The sequence below is a fragment of the Lepidochelys kempii genome, chromosome 1, assembly GCF_965140285.1.
Source record: "Lepidochelys kempii isolate rLepKem1 chromosome 1, rLepKem1.hap1, whole genome shotgun sequence".
Taxonomy (NCBI): Eukaryota; Metazoa; Chordata; order Testudines; family Cheloniidae; genus Lepidochelys; species Lepidochelys kempii.
The window spans coordinates 261,568,353-261,586,055 of NC_136380.1; the positions used below are offsets into that span (position 1 = coordinate 261,568,353).

General features: G+C 47.9%; 1 protein-coding gene across 1 annotated transcript; it reads right to left on the reverse strand.

Annotated features, from left to right (window-relative positions):
- Positions 1–599: 599 nt before the first annotated feature.
- On the reverse strand, positions 600–11,878 carry TOB2 (transducer of ERBB2, 2). Its single transcript, XM_073327191.2, has 2 exons — positions 11,617–11,878; positions 600–5,226 (listed from the first exon to the last, which is right to left on the reverse strand). Exon 2 carries the CDS (start codon positions 5,145–5,147, stop codon positions 4,128–4,130), a length of 1,020 nt encoding a protein of 339 aa, XP_073183292.1. The 5' UTR covers positions 5,148–5,226; positions 11,617–11,878; the 3' UTR covers positions 600–4,127.
- Between the last annotated feature and the right edge of the window lie 5,825 nt (positions 11,879–17,703).

Sequence of the window (17,703 nt, forward strand, 5' to 3'; positions counted from 1 at the left end):
CCCAGCGTGATATGGCTGCAGGCCATGTATGTACTTCTGCGCTTGTCAGTTGGGGGGAGCCTGTATTTTTGACAAACGTCAGTGTTGTGATATTGATTCACTAGGAGGAATCTTGAGGTTGAGTGGGACAAGGGGCCCCAGGGCACTGAGGGCTAGAGGCAACATAGCATTCAGTCCCCATCAGCTGTGAGAGGTGGCTCCTTTTGCTGATCACTAGTGACCCTTGTTGTGGCACTGATGGATTCTAGAAGATGTGGAAACCCCTTCACAGCTGCTATGGCACAGAGAGATTTCAGGAAGGCAGCCTCTGCTGCTGTATTGCACAATAGGGAGCTTTACCACCACTCCACTGGTTGAGAAGGGATACCAGAGTATGGGCCAGTGGGTTTATGTGGAGATGGATACCAGACTAGATGGGCCAGAGCTTGTATCCAACAGAGCATCAGGTGGAAGACTGGCTGAGATGGACCAATGGTCTTTCTAGGAGGGTGTTAGCACAGTAACCATTTTGCTGTCTAACATCAGGCCAGAAAGCAGGGACGCCTTCCATGCATCCCCCCACTCCCGCTGAGGGCACATTACAACACAGGACAAGAGGCTATTATATATCATGCTTTTAATACAAACTTAAAAAAATCTGGAACAATAGAAACTGTACAGATTTGATCAACTTTTTGTTTTGTTTTTAACTAAATCTCTAGACACGCCAATGTCCCGTTCCAAAATATTGCACAACATTCTGAATACAAAACTCTGATTGTATTCCTCCTTCGCTAAAGAAAAAAACAGCAACCCCCTGATCCCCCTCTCAGTAGACCCCTTCTCATAAAACAAACAGAACAAACATAGGAACCTTTTACATTAAGAAACATACATAATTCTGTCCTCTTTGTGTTCACACATTTTCTCTCTCTGTCTCCAAGATCATACAGTTGTTGATTCTCTCTTCACAAGGGGTTAGGGAGGGGGAAAGAGGGAGCTGGGGGATGGAGAAAGGAATTTTCACTGCTTTTTTTTTTTTAAAGTTTTTTTTCCTGAAAAAATATTTTTTCTCTCCTCTTAAGAAAAAATCTCAAAGAAAAAATTACATTTTTTTACGTTAGAAATATACATATATTATATATACCTCTTACATTTTACAAATGTAGCAAATTATTCAATACAAACGGACATCAACAAAAAACACAAACCCATAAAAAATAAAAGTTAAAAAAAAAAACTCTCTTGCTCTCTTTTCCTAAGAAACCAGGTTAATTAGTGCAGGTTTTAAAAAATAAAATCGAAGCTGAACGCCTAAATCCAAGACTAGACCAAAAAAGGCCATTAGTTTAATTGCCACCAGTGCTAGAGAAACGCTTCTGAAGCACACTTTTTTTCCTTTAAGATACAAAGAGGTTGGTCCCCTCCCCTTTCCCTCCTCATCTTTGCGACACTATTTTTAAAGCAGTTACAATACGTGTAAGCAGGTTAAAGCAGCGTCAAAGCTTCACACACATAGCAGGTGGCTGGTGATGTTCCATCTCTCCCCTCCCCTCCCATGCCATTAGAGGGTGCACAATCCCACCCAGGCAGTGACTCATGGCAGCATTTTGCAGAAGGATGAGAGGGGTGGAAACAACAAAGGAAACTGGGTTGGGAAGCCAGCCGGTCCCCTGAGGTGCGGAGAGTTATTCAGTCCAGTGCAGTAGTCTGGCAGTCTACAGGACACTCAAAGGGGGGAGAACTGGATGGCAGTGGTAAAGTTGGTGGGAAAGAGGATCAGCTAAACAGATCCCCAGAGTCTCATTCTAGTTTTTCCATCTTCAACCCCGCAGGTTTCACACATCATGCTAGGATAGACTGCTTAGTAGTAGATGCCCTCGTCTCCCACCCACCCAGCAGTTGGGTCACAGTCAATAAGTGGCAAGCAGCCTGTTTTGGGAAATAGTGTGTTGGGATTCAAGCCAATCAGAAAAGCAATCTTCCCATTAATGCAATAGTGAGGGGGATTTAGAAAAAAGCCCTCTGCTGAGACCAGGGTGGTGTCAGTTGTGGCAGGGCAATCCCCTTAACCCAAATAAGGTTCATTCACAACATACACACAAAGACATGAGGGCTGGAGTGTCATCAACTTGGTTTTTTGGGGGCGGGGAGAAATGGGAGTTCAAAGCCTCCCTCCACCGATAGACAGTGAAGTCTTGGAAAAATAAACTGGATCTTATCCCTTAATTACAGAAATGCTCAAGGGGAGTCTCAGAAGAAGCTCCAGAGACAGGTTTAGTTAAAAATAAACATGGGAGACAGCAAAGATGGAAATGATTGTTTAAAGAAAAAAAAAAAAGAATGCCCCAAAGCTAGATGTCTCTTCACTTGCTTCCTAGCCCAAAGCTGACACCCCAGGAGGCAGTCTTCCCACCTAGAGTCCCCAATCCCAGGTAGCCCTTGGGGTTCTAGGTTGTCCCACCTGGGAGGAAGAGGGATCCCCACACACCATGGAGGCAGGCTATGGAATGGCAATATGCAGAAGCAGCCTATCAAAGGCCGCTACTGTCCTACTCCCTCCCTTACTCCAGCGTTTTCTACTTGGGGCGGGGGGAGAGAAGGGAGAAACTAGGAAGCAGCTTTAGGATTCCTAGCTCTTTGTTACTCCCAATAACAAGGAGGGGACAACTATTCATCTAGGTCCTGGAACATCAGTTTCTTCTCTCCATACCATCAGTCATTTCAAAGTATTAGTCCTATTCTGCAGCGCGCCTCCTCTAGACTGTGTCTCTCTGGTTGGATCAATCAGTTAACACCAGGGGCCGAGTACAAACCCACCTGGGCATTCCCCTCTGTACTATGTCACCTGCCCCCTCCTACCCTTCCAGAAGGAAAGCAAAAGGGGTTTGGTCACACTTTATTATATTTTTTTAATAAAAGAAAACAGGAAGTGACGGCCCTCAAGCTATCAATCAGGAAAGCAGCCTGGGCGATGCAACCCCCTGCTCTCCCCAGAAAGCTGCGCGGCCTCTTCAAAAGAAGGAAACCCTTCCCCCCCACTGAGCCAAAGGTAGCTGAGAGTAAATGAACTCAAAACATTTGGAGACTGCTCCAAAGGAACATCAGTGGATGCCACCTACATTGGAGGGGAAGAAAAGCACGTAAGAATGTGAGAGGCAGCATATCTAACCATGTCCCCTGAAAGAGAAGTGCAATAATAAGGACCAATACTTCCTCCCTTTAAACAGCAGTGGGTGCACCCACTGCAGTGCTTGTGTAGAACAGCAACCCTATCGAACGGACACTGGCTCTGACCAACTTGAAAAGACCAGCTCAGACAAGATCCTTTGTGCAGGAGGGTGGGGGTAGGAATCATAAATGAACTCACTGGTATAACACAGTGCTGTTCTTCTCCAGCATTCACCTCTGGATGAAAGTGCAGAGAGGGAAGACCGCAGGAAGCAGCCGTTTCATAAAAGTGCTCCAACTTAACCGCCTGGCAAGGGAAAGGAGGCTGGGGGAAGCTTATTTCAAATCAGAGGCTGGCATCAACTGTGGCAGTTTTGAAGGGTTTTGGATGACAAGGTCATAGCAGTCTAAAGCAGGCAGGGTAAGGGGAACTCGGTACACTCACCCAGTCTGTTTCCCGGGGGAGGAGAGGAACTGACTAATCATGGAAAGAAGCAAGCCCCCCCCCCCCCCCTTCTCTGGGAAGCATGCAGTGAAATTGTGCACCTCTAGACTGGCACTGAAAACCAAACGAATACCCCCGGCCCTCTCAGCAAGGCAGCCTAGCACCCAGGAATATGGGAATGCCCAGAACAGGCCATCTCTACACCAAAGAACAAGGTACTAAAGCCCAGCTCTGAGGAGGAAGTTGGGAGACAGGAAGATAAAGTGACCTATGTTTCCACCATTTCTGGACCAAACAAACCCATTACAGGAGTAAAAAAGTGGGTAGGAAAAAGCACGGGGATTGAGTTAAAAAACAATTCAGTGCTTCAGGAGCGCTGCCCGGCACAGCACAACGACTCCGGGGGTGTCTCTCTTTCCAAGAAGCTATATTTATAAGATTTCAAATTTTTGTATATTTCTATTTTTCATTTTTCTTCTCTCTCTTTTTTTTTTTAATTCTTGTTTTCCCCAAATACTCTCCTTCCTCCTGGTCAGTTGGCCAGGACGACAGGCTGGAACGACTGGCTGGGATACTGCATGGCATTCAGGTTGTAGCTGAGTCCTTCCACAAAGGGAGACTTCTCCAGAAAGAGGCTGTTGCTGCTGCCGCTGAAGACCTGAGCCACGTCAAAGCCGCTGCCACCGCTGGTGCTACTGCTGAACTGGGAGGCCGGCGGGATGCTGCCGCCCTGATTCTCGTTGGTGACACCCTCAAAGAAGAGGCCGCTGGCTCCGGACGATCCGCCATTGTAAACAAACTCCTTGGCATTGGGGGAGAGCTGCGACTGAGGAGCTTGACTCCCCCCGCCCCCGACGAAGTTCAGAGAATGCATAGAGAGGGAGAGGCCCTTGTGCTTCAGCAGGTTGTTGGTGGGTGACCTGGCCATTCTTTGCTGCTGCTGTTGAGCTCCGGCTCCCCCACCACCACCACCCTTCTTCATCTTGGTAGAACCAAACTTTGTGGCGGCAAACGTGGCAGTGGTAAAGGTGATGGGCTGGGCAGAGCGGGGGATGAAGGTGGGGCTGGGTGACTGGCCAAAGGATGGCGATGGTGAGTTGGACAGGGAGTTGTCCTGGCTACCAATGGGGACAAACACTTGGGCATCAGGGTTGAAGCTGCTCTTGATCTCCTTGTCCAGCTCAGCTGCACTGCAGCCCTCACTGTCATCCAGATACAGGACCTTGACGGACCCTTTCTCACCAATCTGGTAGGAGACCTCAGAAGGATCGATCCAGACGCTCAGTTCTTCAGGCACATTGGCCCGCACATCCTCTACGGCCAGTCCACTCCGCTTGGCTGCCAGTTCCACCACCGGATCCACCGTTTCCCCGATGTGGACGCAGCGATAGCCAGAACCCTTCAGAGGCTTTTCCGGGTACCAGTGGCCCTCATACTTCTTCTTCAGCAGGCGTTCTAGCTCTTCACCAAACAGGTCTGCCCGCCTCCGGGGAAGCTTGTTATACAGGTACGAGATGATGAAGTTCAGAGCAACTTTGATCTCCAGATGCATACTCCCTTCACAGCAAGCAAGTCAGGGCAGTGTATTGAAAGAGACAAACAACATACACAAGATTTGGCTCCAAGCAATCCTAGAAAAGAAAGAAGAAAAACAGATGGATGAAGAGAACGTGGCAACTTTAATATTGTTGCGGCAAACAGCTTAGTATATTTAAAAAGGATTAGACATTTCTACAAATAGCATTTGCAATGACACTTCCTAGAATAAAAGCTACATAAATGTGATCAATCCTTATGCTACATGACATAAATGGATTGCTAGAGGCGGTCAGGAAGAAATTCTGCCCTACTAAATGGAATGAGTACTACGTTGAACTGTGTGTACACGATGCCGTTTTCTCAAGTTATCCAACACTGATCACCAATGGAGACAGGATACCAAACTAACCAGACAAACAGGTTTTTTTGGTACAGTGGTTAATATGTATTTTAATACATCTCTTTTTACTTCAACTCTTATTTATTTCCTTTCACCTCATGTGCCTCTGATTTAAAAAAATTACATCAAGGCAGAATCACGAGAGTCTTTCCACATCCTGAGTGGAGATCAACTCCTTAACTCTGTATGGCAACACCAGCCTCTCTGCTGAGGAACAGCAACAACACTCAGTTGGAAGGCAGTGGCTGCTGGTGGTTTTTGGAGATTTGCACTCTCTGGTCCTGCTGGCTCAAGGATGAGAGAGTGGAGGTGAGGGTATGATGATAGTGAGGCACTAACTGCCTGCCCAGTTTTACTATCTCCTCGAAGTGGACAATTCATCTGACATTCAGATACTCACCTGCCCCGACAGAGGATTTGTCTAGCTAAATCAAGCTAAAAAGCTTCATGTCTCAGTTTAATCCAGATCAATAAATAGTGTGGGGTGTGCACACTACATACATTGCTGGACACCTGTCGTGCATAGTTCCCAGCCCGGTTATTATTCCAGCAGAATAAGGGTGTATGGGGAGTATTGTAGGCCCACACAGCTTAACTCACTTGCCAAAACAGAACTAATCCTCCTTCCCTCCCTGATGAGGTCGTTACTGAAAGCATGAAAACCCACGAAAGCAGAGTGTGAAACCACAACACTAACTCTCTAACGTAGACAGATTAACGAACAGAGTCTTTTTCCAGGTACCAACACACTCTCTAGCTGGGTCATTTCCTCAAAGAAAAGAGATGGGAGGGAAAGGACAGAGAATCTTACAGACTTTTTAAAAAAGAAGCATACCACTATCAACTCCTGCTCCATTCAGCAGGGAAGCGGCACATCCAGTTTTTAATTGATAGCTTAGTCAGAGGCAAGTCAGCTCTCCACTACCCTGGGCTCTGCTCAAACAAACATGCACACACCACATTCATCCACATTGGCAAAATAGGCTTAAGGGGCGCTCTCAAGCCTTCAGCCCAAGCATTTAGGTTGCAGGCCAAATGGATTTCTCTCTTTTTTTTGGTGTGGAGCACAGAGTTAAGTAAGCCAGCATTCCCCTGCAGAACTAGAAACCCAGACTACTCTGGTCTAGATCAAGAGAAGCAGAAAGGGAAACTGATTAGGGCTAGTTTACCTGTCTTGGTTGAGTGGATGGCAGGGAGTAAATATGCAGCATTAATGGTGACATGCACAATTTGTTTTTAAATGAAGACGGAGTTATGACAAAAATGACAGTACAAATTCTAAATTAAAAAGATATTATATTGGTAACTTATGTTCAGGGAGGTTTATATCCAGGAGTACAACAACAGGCAGCTGGAGCTGTAAATACCTCAAAATCAGCTAGCAGAAGAAACTACAAAGTTCTAGAAATAAACCCCTTCAGGTTTAGCCTCACGTGGAAGTAAGTGAGTAGAGGCAGTGAGTGACTGCTGAGAGTCGAAAAGGCACCGCCAGCCTTTGGAGCTTGGATTTCAGGAGTTACTGGACCATGAGAAGTTCTGTCAGGTCACTTGGAACTCACATAAGTTAAAATAAAATAGAAACATGCCAAGAAGAACTGAACAAAGCAGCTTTCTGAAAGGCCAACGAGGACAGGTCATTCTCAGGCTGGTGTGTAGGTGGGACTCAATAGCTTGGGTTGGAGGCTTTAAATGATTTTCAGAGGAAAGCAGAATCAGTGGGCCTGCAGAATACATGCTGAAATGATCACAGAGGCCTAATCAGCCCATGTTATGCCAAGTAGACTGCATAAAACCAACTTCTGTTACTATGACCTAAAAAAAAAAAAGCACCTGGCCTGGTTCACTGGAATCCTAGCAAGATTGGATGTTAGTGGGATGACACCTCTGGGTCACAATTCTGATCCAGATCAGTGCATTAGGGAACAAAAGTTAAGTGGGGTGATATAAGAAAATCTTGGTTTTCAAATTTCAACAACTGTTGTATTCAAGAGAGTTCCAAAAAAGAGAGACAATGACAGTATAAAAATACAAGCAACCTGAAAAGCTGTATTCAAGAAAGGTCCCTTTAACAGAACAAGGACAGGAGGTAATAAAGAGTTTTCTTGAAAAGAGAATCGATATAGTGATCTTTAACAGAAATTGCCAACAGCCTTAGTGGTCCCTAGCAACCGCAGGCAAACTGGAATTGACAGATGGGATCAATCAGTGGTCCATTTAGTCTAGTATTACTTCTCTGACAGTGACCAGCACCAGATGTTTTAGAAGAAGGTAAGGGGGGAGGGAAAAAAAATCCAAACACTCTAGGGACTTGATTTATTATCATCCCCAAAACAGCACAAAGCCTCAGTGCTTCTCAGCAGTCCTGCATCTTCACCAACAAATCAGCACAGTACTTCCGTGGGAGGCAAGGAGGAGGAGTAAAATGCAGCAACCAATTTCAGTATCAAGCTTGCAGAGAGGAGTTATAAAAATGGAGTACTTTTTCTTTTTTTTAAAATGGAGAATACTCGGAGTGTGGCGTCTGTGGCTTCAATTTAAAAAAAGCAATTAACCAAACAACAGCAGGCACCAAGACAGCTACATACAACAGGCCTTGGCAGCTGCCTTCAAATGTAAGAGAGGGTTCCAAATGAGCAACAGTCACCATTTATTCCCCACATTGTTAACACAATAAAATGTATTCCATTAGGATCCGTTAATCCCAGGATTGCCAATACAAGAACCCATATGGCGGAGCTGATTACTAGTTTTAAACTATAAAATAGTTGCAGCTGAATCTGCACATCTGCAGTGAAAAAATATATTTTCTTTTACACACCTAGGGAGCTTTTGGGAGGGGTGGGGGGGAAGCAAAGGTCTTGAAGCTGATGACCAAGGTAGAAAGTGTCATAGCATGTTTTGCAAATAAGGTCAGTCACAGGAAAATGTATATATTTCCCCCATTTGCATATATTTGCTGGACAAATATTTTATTGTGGAAGGAAGACTGGGGGAGGAGGGCAAGAAAAAAAAAAAGAAAAGAAAAGAGGATGAATGTTTCATCACATAACCTTGCAGAAATGCAGGAGCTCTGGAGATCAACCCTCTCTCTCTCTCTGTTTTAACAGAGCACAGATTTTAAAGAAAATGGGCAAAATGACTGTACACATTAGACGAGAGTGCACACTTTAAACATCCCCATTCCTCTCGGTTATGAGGACATTAGGAAGTGACCTTGTAAAACAAGTTCCAATCTGAAACAAGATCTATTTTTTAAAACCCATAAAGAGCAATTATCCCTCTGAAAACAGGTCTGTGATTCTGCCCCCTCATTAAGCGCACACAGTGACATTTCAAAGGGCTTAAAAAAAATTAAATCAAGGCCAGGATGATAGTACATAACCTTCTATCTATGTTACTTTGCAGGCCACACCCTACCAAAACAACAGCCTTGTCTCTAACCATCCTCACTCACCGCCACCCACAGACTGTGAGAGGCAATCCAATTATTTTCTATCTTTAAACTATTTTAAGGCACATAACATAACCTCCAAAATAAAGAGAGAGAGAAATATTTTTAAACACTCAGCCACCCCTGCAGACTGCGTGCATGGGGAGGAATAGGCCCTATGGACACACATTCTAGACGCCAAGATAGTAGATTTTTGCTATCTCCTCTTCCCCTTATAAACACTATCAAAACCACTGTCCTGTGTGTGTGTGGTGATGGTGAGTGTTGAACAGAGGACACGCCCCTCCCAAGCCCCATCGTATGCAAAATATATATACATTCCTCTCTCAGCTGGGAGTCCAGCTCCCCCCACCCCACTTTATGCACAGCAGCCAAGGCTTATAGAGGATGATGCATTTCCAATAACCCAGCCAAGGAAATTTCTACAAATACTCGGAGTCCACCTCCCCCACCTTACTATATCTAACACACAGGAACCTGGGAGTTGCAGTCCTTCACCCTCCACTTCTCCAGTCCCTCATCTGAGCCAAGGCGAGTGACCTACTTTGTCCCTGAACTACATTTCCCAAAATGCCTTTCGACAACCCTGGCCAAAGAACCCGCGCCTGCTCAGAGGAGCAGTGTAGAAAATTTTCCATGGCACATGCGCTCTTAGTGCTCTCAACCCTCCCAGCCAATTGCCCAATGCAAGAAACACACCCCATGTACCGTGTCATCGGGAATTGCTGGGTATTTTTAGGGGTCTAAGCGAGCTCTTGCCTTTCGGGTGGGGGGAGGGCTATTTACTCTTCACCACCCCATACACACCCCGGAAGGCCCCCACAAGTATTAGCAAACATCCCCTTGGTTGGGGGCTAGGAGTGAGACTCCGAAGTGGGGTACTGGAGAGCTCTTTGATGGTATTATGACAATTGCCTTTAAAGACTTAAGGCCACACCTGTACCCCCACCCCCAAAAAAGCCACCCAGCTTACTCCCTTCTTCCCACATTGTCTCCTCACCTCCTTTACTTATGTATCCCTGTCCCACAGTAAGGGTGACCAGAGGTCCTAATATCAGAGGTTTTGTCTTGTACAGGCAACTATACACTCTCCTCCCCCCTAACTAGCAAAAAGAGTGTCCTGATTTTTCACACCTGCAATCTGGTCACTACCCACAGCTGCCTCGCTGTTGGGGGGAAGAGATCAGCCACCAAATCAATAGATCCCAAACAAGGCCCCAGGAAGAGGCCTAGCAACTGGGTGGCAGGGAGGAGGAGAGACACGGGGTGATTCCCCCCGAAGCAAGGACATTTCTCTGCTTCAAAATGTATTCGGGAATGGGGTGCGTGCAAGAAGGGAAACCCTAATAACCCTCCCTGGGGGAAGGGTGCTTAGGCCTCGCCTGACCTTTACTTCTGCCAAATATATAGCAAATGACCCCTCTTGTTCTCCCGGGGAGAAGGGGGCCCAGGCCAGAGACCTGGCTTTGTTACAGCCTTCCAGACTAGACACTAGCCCCCATCGCCCTGAGCGTACAGATCTTTCGGCCTGGTCCTTTGTTGGGGACTCCCCCCCCCGCAGCATAAACATCCTTAGTCCCTCTTAGAGTTGGGCAAAGAGGGAACAGATCGGACCCGATATCCCCGGCCCCAACAATAGGGGATCCTCCCCCACAGATTCTCCTCAAAAGGAAAAGAAATGATTCAACCCGCTAAGGGCACTGGGATTTTATTTCTCGGTCTTATCTCTCCCTCCCCCGTAATCTTCCCGGTCCGCGGTGGAAGGGCCGTTCCTGCGCTAGACCACCCTCCGTTGGCCTTCAGGACCCCGTCCCAGGCCGGGGAGGGGGGCGACAGAGCGTCAAACAGCAGCGTCGCTTGGCCAGACCGCAATGCCTGTGGTCAGCAGCGCTGAAGGGAGCGAGCCCCGCCAGGGAGCAGCCCCCTCCCGCCCCCTCATTGCTCCCTTTTGGCCAAGGGCAGCTGCTTCCACAAAGGGGGAGCGGACCCAGCCTCCGCCCCCCCCCCCCTCCGGTTCTTTTTCAGCTATCAAATAGGTGCCCTGTCCCCAGCCCCAAACCGCAGGCTCATTTTTCTTTACGGGCTGTCTCTGGACCTTTCATTTTTAAATCCCCTCGTCAGAAGAATAACAAAAGCCAGAACAAAATGGTGAACTCGGCGTCACAACCCGAAGGACGGTCACCCCCCCCCCACATTGCAAATAAAGATCCCACCTCCCCCAAGAAGCCACCAGCACCAGAAACGCTTTAAAGGATGAAAACGACGGGGGGAGGCCACCAAAGCTGATGTCCTACAAAGGGGGAGCCCCCCCCCCCACGCAAGCCAAGGCCAGATTTTCCCCCAGCCGCCCCGCATGCTGCACAGTGGGAAGGGGCAGGGTGGAAACTGACGCGGGGGGGGGGTTTCTCCTCGGGGAGCCGCCGCTGTCGGCTCCGATGGAGGCTGAGCGCAGCGAGGGGGCAGGCGAGCCAGCCGCAGTCAGGCAGCGGGGCTGGGGGAAGAGACGGGTCCCAGGCCGGGGGGTGGGGTGGGTGGGTGTGTGTGTCAAACAGCAGGTGTACGGGGGGAGGCAGGGCCGCTCTGTGCCCCCCCCACCCCCTGATCGCCAGGGAGCGCCCCCGCCCCACTTACTTCGTCCTCGGCTGCAACGCGGACGGGCGGCTCCTTTCTCCTGCCAGGGGTGGGTGTTGCTGGAGGGTTTCTCGGGAGGTTTCTTTTTTCCTCTCTTTTTTACGGGGTGCGGTTGGGGTGGGTGGGTGACTCCCCCCCCTGCTATGGCCTGGGTGGGAGGGGTTGTTTGGGGCGCCCCCTGGCTAGTTTTTTCCCCCCCCCTCCTCTCCCTCGGCTGGGATCCGGAGCCTCCCTCGCCCTGGCCCAAAGTGAGCAAAGTAAATGAAAAGTTTCACCCTTAGCAACCCTGCGCAAGGATCTCCTCTTCCACACCCAGCGTGACGCGTCCTGCAAAGGACAAGGGGGTGGGGGAGAAGGGAGAGCCGGAACTACTTCCCCAAACCCTCGCTGGAAATTAACCCTTTTGTCCATGCTCATCCCCGGCCCTTAGCCGCCGTGCGCCTTCTCCGGCAGGGAGTCTCTGCGCGGATCGCCCCGGGGCTGTAGTCTCTGTGTGTGTGTGTGTGTCCTTTTCTCTCCCCTGCTCCAGGTTGTGACTTCCCTAAAGGTTGGAGCTTCTCTCCTCCCCTCCCCGCTTTCCCTGTCGTGGTCTGTTCATGGTGTATCACTTATGGCTAGGCAGCTATGCGAGAGGACAGATCTGCAAACCAGGGGCAGCTGCGCTGGCTGTTTTTGCAGCTTGTGCAGTGGTTTGTCACGCTGTGGCGTATGCACTGGTTTAAGAGAGAGGAGAAAGGGGCACGGAGGGATTTGGAAGGGATCAAATGGCCAGGCTGGATTGACCTGAGATTTTCCCAAGCTTCTTATCGCTTCAGGACTTGGGACAGAGCAAGAGCATCAAAAGGGAGGGAAAAACCGACAAGGTTTTTCTTTTATCCCACATGCATCATTATCTGACGTCTCCCAACAGCAGCTACAGCGAACGGTGTTAATGGGGTTTGTGTGTGTTTTAAAGGGCAGCTAATCATCGTAGACATCCATCTCTTTGATGGAGAGCGAGGACCCGCTTCAAAAATGACCTCAAAGCAGAAGAAAGGCTCTTTGAAGAAACGCATACCCACTCCGAAAGAAACGAGTAAAACCCAGGATACACTCTCAGCATCAGCTCTGTTCAGTGAAAAGGGTAAAAAAACAACCCTCTTTTCAAAGGTCGTTGATAGAAATTCCCTAGCCTGATCGTTTCACAGCCTCCTGCTGTGCAGAAAAGCAAAGCAAAGCAAAGCTCTCCCAGCAGCGGAGAGAAGATAGATGCGTTACAATGATTTCCCCCACGCTGCTCCACAGAAACCCCATTATCCAGTCGCCTCCTGAGCCTGCCGCAGCAGATCTCCCCACGCGTGCCGGGGCTGCTGACCGGCTCGCTGAGGGGTGGGACACGCGTGGGTGCCCACCGGCTGTTTGGGCAGGCAGACGGGGCGAGCGGAGGCCGCCCCCACGCTCATAAGGAGGGGGCGTAGGAGCGGTGGGTGACCCCTCGAGGCCAGACGAATGCAGGCTGCACGAGCAGCACCGCCCCACGCGCTTGTGCATGCGTGTGCGCACACCCCTCTCGCCCAGACCCAGTGTGATCATCATCGCCCCCCCTCCCAGGGGAGACCCCCGCACCGCGCCCGAGTTGACTGGCATTCGCCGGGGCGCGTAGCCCGCGCGAGCGCGTGTTCGGATCGGGAGCGAGGGAGGGTGGGTCTGCAACGCGCCGCCCCTTCCCCTCGCTTCATTTCACAGCGCTGGCCGCACTGAGGCAAGGGCCTGCAGCCAGCAGCCTCATTGGCGCAGCGTCACACCTCCTGCTAGGGCAGCAGGTCCTCCCGCCCGGCCCCGCGAGCCAGGGATGTGACTTTAACTGTCCCCTGGGACGCATTTCCCTCCTCTCAGCCTCTGGCTGCAACGCCCAGCTCAGGGACTATTTTTTCGCCAACGCGCTTGCGCATTGACTTCATCATCACCAGTTCAGGCGCAGGCATTGACACACTACGAGCAACCCGCAAGGTACAAGAGCGGAGACTGTGCTAAAAATAACAGCGGCGTGTTAGCAACAGCCTCCCCATTGGCTGGCAAGGTTAGGCGGAGCCTCCGGATTGGTCTGTTGCGTCAACCAGTCAGCTGAAGGGGGCGTGTGCGGGCAGGGCCGCCTCACCCGCGGAGCAGAGGCTGCTGGGAGTTGTAGTTTTCTATTCAAAGGTTCTAGGAGGCCTTACAATGGGGCCTTGTGTGTCCAAGCCCTGCTTTGTGGAGATGAACAGCTAGATATTGTTTTAAGGTTTTATCTAGGTCAAGTAGGCAGGGCTCACCTTAAGCACAAACAAGATAAACGATTACCTAAGACTGTGGTAGCCACTGTAGCTCACAGCCCAAGTCCCAACCTAGGGAAGAAAGCAGTGCAGAGCTTGGTAAAACGATCATCTACTAGTCGCACTATGACATACCATATATTTACCCTTTCCAAAATGGGTTAGACACTGAGAAGAGGTCCTGCAGTGACACTAGCAAGCATCAGCACAAGGGCCTGTTCTTCATGTAGTGAAAGAAATATTTTTCTGAAAATTATAGTAAAATAAATACATAAAATTCTAAGAGTTCATGGTCCTGCTGCTTCCAGGTTGAAGCCAATCACCAGCTGGGGTCAGGCAGGTATATTCTCCACAACAGCACTGCACAATAAGGCACATTATAGAGGATTTGATGCACTCCTCAGACGCAGTGCTATTTACATGCATTTATAGGGTGCCAATCGCTATTGCACTGGCCCCACTTTCAATGTTTTAAACTGGGAACTGTTCTCAATTCCAAATAACAAGAACAAATACACAACAAGCTCCTGCAGGCCCCTAACTTTAAGCACTGAGAACAGGAAAAAATACAGCCAGTTGCCTACCTAAGGGTATGTCTACAATACAATAAAACACCCGCAGCTGGCTGGGGTCAGCTGATTTGAGCTTGCAGTGTAGGGTCTGAGAACCTAGGCTTCAGCCCAAGCCCAAATGTCTACACTGCAATTTTACAACCCTGGAGCCCGAGTCCTGTGAGCCCAAGTCAACTAACCCAGACTAGTCATGGGTGCTTTATTGAAATGTAGACATATCTTTAGCGCCCAGGATTCCAGAGATCACAGGCAGGAAAAAATCTGAATAAAAACATGTCTTGCAAAGTGTTCTAGATACGTCTATGTAAGATACATTTCTTGGAGGAGTAAACTCCAGAAATGTGAACCACTACTGAAAATGCCCTGCTTCCACCTTCTGCAAGCTTCACCTTCAGGACAGTTGGGTTCAGAGTGAACACAAGTAGATGATAAGTCAGAGGGACAGAGAGAGAGAGAGAGAGAAAGAGCATGCACCAGTCTTTTAGATCATTAACCACCAGCATCACCATTGGCAGAGAAAAGGTAATTGACTAGATTGACCAAGGGTCTGGCCCAATGACTCTGTTCACATTTTCCTTTGATCCTAAAGAATCCCCTAGAAAAGGTGGCATATTAGATTCATATGTAACCTCATTATCGGATCCTCTTAACTTGTGGAGTTACACTTATTTTTGAATCTTCCTAGAGCTTCAGACTACAAAAGACTAAAAATCCTTTTGAAACTGTTGTAATTCTTTCAGGTTAAATTGCTCTCCACAATGGCTATTGCAAAAAAATATTCATCCCCAACCCTGCTTTCATGAGGATACTCTGTGTTCGCCAGGATCTCTCTATAGATCCTTTACACTTCACCCCTTTTTCCTCTCAACCCTCTCCCTCCAGCCACCGTTTCTGTAGTCAAGGAAGACTGAATGAACTCAGTCAAGAGTATCTTGAAAATCTGTTGTGGCAGTCATTGTTGGATATCACACTGCAGTAGGCATGGCTACTCATCCCCGCCCCCCGCCGAAAAAGATCTGGAGCATATGTGGTTTGGTTTTGTTTTTTGGCGGGGGGAGAGGGGAGGTTGAAAATGGGTGGCCATTGGGAAAATTATGAAACCTATAATGAACAGAAATATCTCTATTACTTTTAGTTTAAGAGCAAGTCAATTAAAAGAGCACATTAAGAATTTAAACATTCCATTGCTTTGCTTCAAACAAAATCATCCTGTCAGCCATGCATCAGGAAATGAAACTGACCAGCCTAGGTTCAATTTTATTAATAAAAAAGCCAATTACATTTCTGAAATTGTTTTAGTTTTAATGAGGTGTTAATAATAGCACATAAGGACTCTTAAAATATTTCTCTCTTGACTATGTCCCTTTAATTATCCAGAGGTGAATACACACACACAGAGAAAGAGAGTGGAATTTTGTCCTAAGGATCCATTTATGTGTTCTTGACCACTTGGCTATTACGACAAAGGAGAACTACTGAATCAGACACACACACAAGAGGGAAGGAATCTCCAGGTTGCCAGAACAAAGCTAGTTTTGCTAGGTTGTTTAATGCCAAGGAAGGTCAGTCAGGGTATAATTGGGCATAATTAGCACTTCCGTGCACAGGAACATTCTTTACTTTCAAGTCACATGACACTTAACTAAACTCAAAGGAAATGAGAAATTCTTTCCTGTCTTAGAAATGAAAACATTTGCTAATTTGAACATGTCAACAAAAAGTTCCCACCAAGCACCATAAAGAACAAAAACATGGCTGCTCCTATAAGTAAAATTTCAGATAGTAAGATCTGATCCCTGTAGCCAACACTCAGAGATAGAGCACATGAATAGAATCCAGACATTTGCCAACATCCAATTTTTAAAGAAGGCAACATTTCAGGTTCAGGGCGTCAAGCAGGGGACCGAATGATTCAAGGAACTGGGGCTGGGTTTTAGAGCCATTTACCTGTCCAATGTGACCCTGTCCCATCTTATTTGTAACCAAAAGTTACAACATCTTTTGGTAACTGATATGAAATGAGGTGACATTGTGCACGTGGAGCGGAGTGGGGGGAAAAGAGGACTCAGGGTATGTGTCCGCATCCCAGATCACTATAACCACCTCGTTAGTACTGTGAGCAGAGAGGCTAAGTATTAAATAGGCCAGGAATTCTCCAGTTTTTTTTTTTTAGTGTGGACATTGTAAATACAGGGATTTTCTTGCAGAAACCCCCTCTTCCATTTACAGATGCATAGAATCCCTATAGTAATTACAGCAATGACATATGTGGAAAGGAATACCAGACATACATATTTAGCTTCCTTTAATTCAGTTTAGCCGCATACCTCCTAGTTGTTCAACCACTATAAAACCACACTGCTCTCTGCACCAACCATCCCACAGATCAGTTTGGGAACCTCTGAATTAGGCCATTTGAGACTGAACTACTTTCTAAAGTCCTGCCAGAGGCCCCTCCAGAGCAGGGCTGCGGCACAACAGGAGGGCAGCGTGTGGGGGAAGCTTATACTGCCGGTGCCCTTGCTGAACCGGTTCTGGGCTTAAAGAAAGGACTTTGGTCTTCACAGCTGTCAAGGCAAGCACTTTCTACTCATTTAAATGAGTTTTAATGATTGTTTTTTAAAGACCCTGCAATTAACCTCACAGTTCTTATCACACAGAATCTCTCTGTTTCAGAGAGCTCGTCTTTTCTAGGGTCCGTGTCTGGCCGATTAGAAACTAATGAACACCAGTCAAGTAACCACATAAAAAGACTGAATCTTCACTGCAGTGCTACCCTACTGTATCTCTCCTCTGCTTCACAAGGGCCTTATCTACACTAGCAGTTTTAGGGCAATCTCCCACCCTTGCGGTAGCAGCACAGGAGAGGCACTGGCGCTGACCGAGGCTACACACTAGTGGCAGTAGAAGTCTTCTCCCAAGTTGCCTGTGTAGACAAGGCCAAGGAGAAAAACAACCCTCTGCCTCCACTCAACCAATGGATGAGAAACATGACATAAGGCAGTTTAACTATTTCACAGCTACCAGAACATGGAGCTATATACCCAGTAATCAAAGTTCTTAAGCCATAAGCCCTTGATTCCCTACAGCAGTAGCAAGCCTGGGAGTGATGAGGAAACAGCATGCACAGCTGTATGGGGGAAAAGGAAGGGATATTCCTCGTCTCTCTATAGCAATCCCTGCCTGGATGATACTTCTAGTTATGCCAACAGGCTCAGACATGA

Bases quoted from the DNA above. Each gene is read 5' to 3' on its own strand.
- TOB2 (XM_073327191.2), bottom strand. From the start codon at position 5,147: ATGCATCTGGAGATCAAAGTTGCTCTGAACTTCATCATCTCGTACCTG.